This window comes from Orycteropus afer, unplaced genomic scaffold, assembly GCF_000298275.1.
Source record: "Orycteropus afer afer isolate SDZICR_OR568_19922 unplaced genomic scaffold, OryAfe1.0 scaffold00208, whole genome shotgun sequence".
In the NCBI taxonomy this organism is placed as follows: domain Eukaryota; kingdom Metazoa; phylum Chordata; class Mammalia; order Tubulidentata; family Orycteropodidae; genus Orycteropus; species Orycteropus afer.
In genome coordinates this window covers 4,285,314-4,293,653 of record NW_006921795.1, presented here as the reverse complement: position 1 = coordinate 4,293,653, position 8,340 = coordinate 4,285,314, and the positions used below count along the sequence as shown (strand labels likewise).

The 8,340-nt window shown below is 39.5% G+C and overlaps 1 protein-coding gene across 1 annotated transcript in view; it reads left to right on the top strand.

Annotated features, from left to right (window-relative positions):
• Positions 1-5,957, top strand: part of DTD1 (D-aminoacyl-tRNA deacylase 1) — a 362,106-nt gene extending 356,149 nt beyond the window's left edge. The window contains exon 5 of the mRNA XM_007948202.2: positions 5,805-5,957. Coding sequence (XP_007946393.1) covers positions 5,805-5,957 — 153 coding nt within the window. The remainder of the gene's footprint in view (positions 1-5,804) is intronic.
• The last annotated feature ends 2,383 nt before the right edge of the window (positions 5,958-8,340 follow it).

The window sequence follows — 8,340 nt, the reverse complement described above, 5'->3', positions numbered from 1 at the left end:
CTGGCTCAGGAGTCACTACTTGTCTTTCCAGTGAACTGCTGCCCACTTTAGACACTGATATTTTAACCCAAACCAGATTCATCACCTGGCAGTGCCAATACTCAGTAGCCAATGCCATGTGGGGTCTATGCCATTCCCCCTCCTGGTTGCTGGTATACAGCAATGTAATACTCAGCTGGCATAAACAAGAGCTTGAGTCTTCTTCCGTCTGAGGCTTCGCTTTGTCTGCTCTTCTAAATGCAGGGCTTTTAGTTTGCAGACCCAGTAGTAGAGCATTATAATGCTCACGTTCACACCAGTTTATTCTTACATCGTGCAGTTAAAGGTTATACATTCTAATTAATGAAAAAAGTCCTTATTCTATCAGTGGATTTAATCATGTTAAGCTGAATTGGAGGACTTTGGATTTCCATATTGCAGTCCCTGATGCTTTGACCCTCACCTCTCCATACTCCGTCAGGAGAGGTACAAGCTGACCCAAGACAGAGCTCTGACTCTGGCACTGTCCGCATGCTGCTAGGGGTCCAGAGCTGCCTTTGCAAAGTTGGATTTCTAAGAAGCACTTTAGCCATCAGACTTTGGACAATCTCATCTTTGCAGTGTGCACACTGTCATTGGTTGATTAAGAAACAAACAAAACTCTGCATCTTGGTATTCATAGAGCATATGTCACAGGGTCTGTAATAGTTTCTTACTGTTAATTTGAAAGCTATTGTCATTCTAGATGATGAGTATATATGAAATGCAAATTTCTTTTCTTCTTTTTCTTTCTCATTAGTTTCCTTAAAAAAAAAAATCCAACTGCTTCTCTGCCTTGTGATATAAATTCAACATTTTGGATGCTGTAGATTCCAAGTGTTCCAAGAAAGGGCTTAAGTTTATTAAATTAGTTCACAGTGTTCTCACTGAGAACTTTACTTTGAGACATAGGGCCATGTGCAGTTGGGTTGTTTTAAGATAATGTAACTGAATCACCAATACCTTTACAGAATATGGGTTCTGCCTGTGGCATAATTATCAAGTTTGGTCCATGGTAGAGGGGGCAGGGTTAGGGTGGAGGGTCAAGTTAGTGTTTCTACATTTTTGCACTCTGCTGGTGACAGCACCTCTAAATCTGTATAGAATCAGATGGGCACCACTGGGGTCTGAAAAGACTCTGGGAGCCTGCATTAATTGGGAACTATTCTCCATCATCAACTCAGAATTTGGCTTGAATGGCACTGAAGAGTGGAATATGACTAACAGGTTGTGTTAACAGACCTTTGTGTGAGATTAAGCTCTTGGCAGTGTCAGGAGCCTTGAGTTACTTGGAATTTGAATGCTCCTCATGGCTGTGTTACTTGTGATGTTCATATTTTCTATTTTATCACAAAAGAGGAGAAACAAAATTGAGAGGAGATCTTAAAAAACAAACATGTTTGTTTAAACATATTTTTTCCGTATTTAACCTGAGACATATTCATGACTGTGTGTGTGTGTGTGTGTGTGTGTATAACACATGTATAAACACACATACCGACACTAAGTTAAACTGCTGGTGGCGGAAGGTAGCTTATCACTGCAGGACATTGGGGATTTCTGGGATTTCATTCCCAGAATTTTGGGGTTTCATGAACCAGGAATATAAAAAAAAAAAAAGATAAAAAAATCATTCTATGAAAGAAAGAACATTTTAACGTTAAAAGGCACACAAAAGGAAGGTTGTCAAATTGAAGACATTCCTGTCTGATTTGTGGTAGAATAGTACAGAGAAGAATACAGCAAGGAGCTCTGGGTACCCATTACCCAGATTTTTAAAATACTATCATATTTTTTCCAAATTATTCTACTTAAAAGTGCTGATGTATGAACGAACTATTTGTTACCAGGCCGTAATAAGACAAGGAGCTTGTGCCAGAAAGGAATCAGTTATTCTGCTAAACCCCCAGTTTAGTAACTGATTCTTTTTCACAGCAAGACTTTGTTGATGAAGCAAGCTATGTGTTGATTTCCATTGTGGCACAAGTATTTTACTATCAGTGGTCCAAGTACCAGTTGCAAACAGTTCATGGACTGGCACTGGTTAATAGTCCTGCTCTGGATCTGTTTGTTGACAATTAGAGTCGAAGCCCATATATACTCATTTCACTATGACCCCATCTCCCTGTCTTTCTCCCCAAAGTTAACCAGTATACTGAAGTCATTGTGCATTCGCCCAGTCCATACTGCATATGCATGAGTCCAGAAGCACTGTGTAGTATTTTATATTTTTAAAATTATACATAAATGGAATCCTACTGTGTATATAATTCTGAAACTCGTTTTGTGTAACATAATTTAAAATTTTGATAAATGTAGATCTTGCTAATTCATTTTAATTGCTTTACAGTATTGCTTTATGTGACTAAATGTACCATGTGATATTTATCCATCAGCCTTATGATGGACATTTGAGTTATTTCTAGGTTTTTGTGAATACAGACCATATTGCAATGAACATTGTTATGAACTTCCCTGTTCACACAAGTGAGCACTTACCCAGGGAGTTATATGGACACAAAGTTATTAGGTGAAAGGTGAAATGATACATCTTCATTGACAAAATCTAAGTAGAAATTAAGCAACCTAGTTGTTTACTACAGCTTTTCAAGTAAATAAAACTCTAAAATAATCACTGCCATCAAGTCAATTTCAACTCATAGCAACCTCTCCTTGGGTTTCTGAGGCAGAGTCTCTATGGAAGTAGATTGCCCACTCTTCCTTCCAAGGAGTGGCTGGCAGGTTTGAACCGCCAGCCTTCTGGTTAGCAGTCAAATGCCTTAGGCACTAAGATAATACAAGTCTGTCATTAATCAATACATTTCATTTTCTGGGCCACATTAAGAGCTGTTGACCATTTATCTATCTGAAGGCTTTGGCTTAAATGATTTGACAGATTGGTTAAAGTAACTTTCTTTATGTCTTTGGATTAGGGTAGGTAGGGAGTGGCAGGGACAAGCCAGCCCTTCATTAAGTTTCTGCTTTTCATGTGAACCATACCATGTCTATAGACCTGGTATGGGACACCTGTGACAATGGATGTTGTTGTCTCTTGAGCTTTGTTACAAATGGCTTTTCTTGACCCAGGAAAATCTTGTGTGCCAAAACTTGGCTTCTATTTTCTGACTAGTCTCTTAGCATGTTTTTCTGAAATGGCTGTGCTGTTGTTTGGAGTGTAAGATGATCTATGTTCTTCTCAACCATCTGAGTCTGATTTCTTTGAACAAGTTGGAGAAATATCCAGGTTGAAGTGGGCCCAGGTTACAAGGAAGTTAGGCACTAGAGGCAACTCCTCCACTGACCCAGTGGGAAGGCCAAGAAAGCTTCCATGACCACACTATGGTTCTTACCATGCAGCCTGCTCAGAGCACCAGGCCTTGGCTGGGGTGAATGAGGCACAATCTCAAAGAATAGACTGAGAGCCAAGATTATGTCTCAATGTGTTTAACATATTTTAGCTCACAATCTTCTCTGTCTTCTTCAATAAATGGGGGAGTGTTTTGATTAACCTTAAGGACATAGCAAGTAGGAAGACAGGTCAGGAAGAGCAAGCTATAGAACTATCAAAAAAGTAACAAACAAACAAACAAACAAAAAAACCAGTGATGCTAGAGAGACTCTATATATAACAAAACAAAACACTGATCCTGTTCCATCCTCATGATGTTTGAGCCCATTGTTGCAGACACTGTGTCAATACACTTTGTTGAGCATCATCTTTTTCACTGACTCTCTCCTTCATCAAGCATTATGTCCTTTTCTAGGGACTGGTCTACCCTGATAACATATCCAAAGTACAGGAGACAGTCTCGCCATCGTTGCTTTTAAGGAGCATTTTGGCTATACTTCCTCCAAGACAGATTTGTCTATTCTTTTGGCAGTCCATGGTATATTCAGTGTTCTTCACCAACACCATAACTCAAATGCATCAATTCTTCTTCAGTCTTCTTTATTCATTCATTGTTCAGCTTTAGCAATGCTATGAGGCAATTAAAATACCATGGCTTGGATCTGCACACCTTAGTCCTCAAACTGACATCTTTGCCTGTTAACACTTTAAAGGGGTCTTTTGCAGCAGATTTGCCCAATGCGATATACCACCTGACTTCTTGGCTGCTGCTTCTATTGGTGTTGATTGTGGATTTAAGTAAAATGAAGTCCTTGACAGCATCAAAATTTTATGTATTTATCATGATGTTGCTTATTGGACCAGTTGTGAGGATTTTTGTTTTCTTTGTCTTGAGGTGTAATCCATATGGAAGGCTATAGAGTTTAATCTTCATTAGTAAGTACTTCATATCCTCTTCACTTTCAGCAAGCAAGGTTGTGTCATCTTCATATTGCAGGTTGTTTGTGAGTCTTCCTCCCATTCTAATGCCACATTCTTCATTATATAATCCAGCTTCTCGGATTATTTGCTCAGCATGTAGATTGAGTATGATCAGCATTTACAACTCTGATGTACACTATTCCTGATGCTAAACCACATAGTATCCCCTTGTTCTGTTTGAAGACTGTCTCTTGGTGTATGTACAGGCTCTGCATGAATACAACAAAATGTTCTGGAATTCCCATTCTTTGCAGTGGTATTTGTAGTTTGTTATGATCCATGCAGTTGAACGCCTTTGCATAGTCAATGAAACACAGGTAAACATCTTTCTGACAATCTCTGCTTTCAGCCAAGATCCATCTCACATTAGCAATGATATATCCCTTGTTTTATGTCCTCAAATTTTTGGTAGTTCTATGCTAATGTATCGCTACAACTAGTTTTTAATTATTTTCAGCAAAATTTTACTTGTGTGTGATATTCATGATACTATTCCATAATTTCTGTATTCTGTTGGATTACCTTTCTTTGGAATGGGTACAAATATGGGTCTCTTCCAATCTGTTGGCCAGGCCTTCCAAATTTCTTGGCATAGATGACTGAGTGCTTGTAGCTACAGTTGCATCTGTTTGTTGAAACATCTCAACTGGTATTCCCTCAATTCCTGGACTCTTCTTTTTTGCCAGTACCTTTGGTGCAGCTTGGACTTCTTCTTTCAATACCATTGATTCTTGATCATATACTACCTCCTGAGATGGTTGAATGTCAACCAATTTTGTTAGGTACATTGACTCTGTATTCCTTCCATCTTCTTTTTATCCTTTGTGCATTATTCATTATTTGCCCATAGAATCCTTCAGTATTACAACTTGAGGTGTGATTTTTTTTTTCCGTCAGTTCTTTCAGCTTTAGAAAAACCTTTACCATGTATTTTTTTTTTTTTAAACCCAGTTGTCGTCAAATCATAGTGTAATCCCATGTGTGTCAGAGTAGAACTGTGCTCCATAGTGTTTGCAATGGCTAATTTTTCTGAAGTAGATCACCCAGTCTTTTTTCCTGGGCACCTCTGGGTAGACTCAAACCTTTCAGTTAGCAACCAAGCGTGTTAACTGTATTGGCATAATCCAGAGACTCCTTATCCAGAAACTTGTAGAGCTCTTCTAAACCTGTTAAAGATGGCTGTAGTTTACCACTTCCTAAATACTGCTTTATGAGTTGGATTATGAGTAGGAAAGGGTTTGTGCAAGATTATATATATAGTTAATCTGCATTAATGATTCATGTGGCTGGTGGATAAGCACTGTGTATAATTTGCTATATCTGATCCATCATGGCCTGCCAGATTATTGGATAAAACCTTTTTTCAGTGGTTGTCACCTATGTAGTAATTGGTGTTGTGGATATATAGGCATGTTTTCACATTTATAAAATCATTCCTTTTCTTTTTTGTAATCAGCTGTCAAAGCTTGAAAAACAGCAGCAACGGAAAGAAAAGACTAGAGCCAAGGGGCCTTCTGAATCAAGCAAAGAAAGAAACACTCCTCGGAAGGAAGACCGCAGTGCCAGCAGTGGGGCAGAAGGGGATGTGTCCTCAGAGCGGGAGCCGTAGGCAGAAGAAACTGCGAACTCAGGTAGGAGTCTCTCTCACTCCAATAATTTCATCTGCTCACATTTTGGAGAAACTGTAATAAGCAGAGGACAGAATGGCTTCTGTTGCAGAATTAACCTTATGGATGTTCATCCATACCTTTTGCTGCAGCTGCTGCTTTTTTTAAAAAAAAAATATTGTGGTAAAATATATATAACAACACATTTGCCATTTTTTTTTTATGTATGATTCATTGGCATTAATTATATTCACTGTGTTGTACGACCATCACTACTATCCATTTCCAAAAATTTTAACATCATCCGAAACAGAAACTCAGTACTTCTTCAGCAATAACTCACATCCCCTCCTCCCCTCCTCCCCTCCTAGCTCCTGGTAAGCCCACTGATAAACTTCATCTCTATGCATTTGCCTATACTAATACTTCATATAAGTGAGATCATATCATATATGCCCTTTGTGACTAACTTATTTCCCTTAGCATAATGTTTTCAAGGTTCATCCATTTGGTAGGTTGTACCATAACTTCATTTCTTGTTATGGCTGAATAATATTTCATTGTATGGATATATATACACCACATTCTACTTATTCGTTCATCTGTTGATGGGCATGTGGGTTGTTGTTACCATTTGGCTATTGTGAATAATGTTGCATTGAACACTAGTGTACAAGTATCTGTTTGAGTTCCTGCTTTCAAGTCTTTTGGGTAAATATCTAGTAGTGGAAATGTTGGGTCATATGGTAATTCTATATTTAACTTTTTGAGGAACTGCCACAGTGTTTTCCACAGTAGATTCACCATATTACATTCCCACCAGCAATGCACAATGGTTCTAATTTCTCTACCGCCTCATCAGCACTTAGTTTACCATTTTTCTGATAGTGAGTGTGAAGTAGTATCTCATTGTGGTTTTGATTTGCATTTCTCTATGATTAGTGAAAGGAGCCCTGGTGTCACAATAATTAAGCACTTGGCTCCAAAGCAAAAGGCTCTGTGGAGAACAGACCTAGCAATATGATCCCATAAACATTTCAATCTGGGAAGCCCTATGGGGCAGTTCTGCTCTTTCCAATAGGGTTGCTATGAGTTAGAGTCAACTCAGTGGCACCTAACAACAACAACATGACTAATGATGTTAAGCATTTTGTTTCATGTGCTTATTGGCCATTTGTATTTCTTTGGTGAAGTGTCTATTCCTGTCCTTTGGCCATTTTTAAATTGGGTTGTTTGTCTTTTTACCATTGATCATTTGTAGCTTAAATATGCTACTTTTCAGGATGGAAAGAAAAGTTAGCAAATAATATTGTGTTTTATTCTTTGAGATGCAGGATATCTGGTACACACAGGACCAGGGATACTCACCAGGAGTTGGTTCTGTGTGTCCCACCTCCTGAAATTGCTTGTCTGTCAACAGCTGCTGCTTTCACATGTGCATAGCACTCACAGACACACCCAACATGTCAACAAATCTCCTGTCACTGCCCTTTCCTCCCCATTTTTGCTCTTAGCCTCCTCTCACTGTTTCCTGCCTCAGCTCTTGCCTTCTTTCCCTATGTACTGCATGGTGTGGCTAGTTTATTCTTTCTAAGATGGTGTTTTATTCTTGTCATTTCCATACCCAGGAGTTTAGCATGGTTCACTATAGCCTTAAGACCCTGTCTACCTGAAGGTCAGAAGCCTCCAAAATTTGACCAAGCCCTCCATGGCCCTTTGCTCATGTTCATTCCCCCAGTGAACATGCTGCCAGGAGCCTCTTTCTGGCTAGGCATTGAACCAGATGTGCAGATGTGGGTAACCTAGGGCCTGTCCCCAGGAAACTCAAAGGCTCAGTGGAGAAGCAAGAATAAAGATGCTACAGCACAATATGCGGTAGTGGGCATGTGAATGTGGTATGAGGTGGACACCAGTCAGGAAAGGCTTACCAGAGGGGAGGACTTGGAATTCATAGTGGAATGACAGGTAGGAATGGGGAGATGAAAGGGTATGGTGGGAAGAGATGCCCAAGCAGAGAAAGAGCAGGGGCAGACCTTGTTTATGCAGTGTTTTGTTGTTTGGGGGTCAGGAGAAGAGAAAGGCAAGATGAGTTTGGGATAAAGTAATGGAGACTTGCTGCACCACTGGGTGGAAGTAGGAGGGGTACGGGGCCTAAGTTAGACAAGTAGAAGGATTGGGGATCATATCGGGTCTGGTGTGCAATGCTCAGACATTTGGATTTCTTCCTGGGTTGATTGGGAACCTCTAGAAGGTTATTTTATTTTATTTTTATTGTGATTCGGGTGAAAATTTACAGCGCAAATACACTTTCCATACAGCAGTTCACATACACTTTGTCTCATGACATTGACCACAATTTACCACAATGCAACAGCTCCCCTCCCT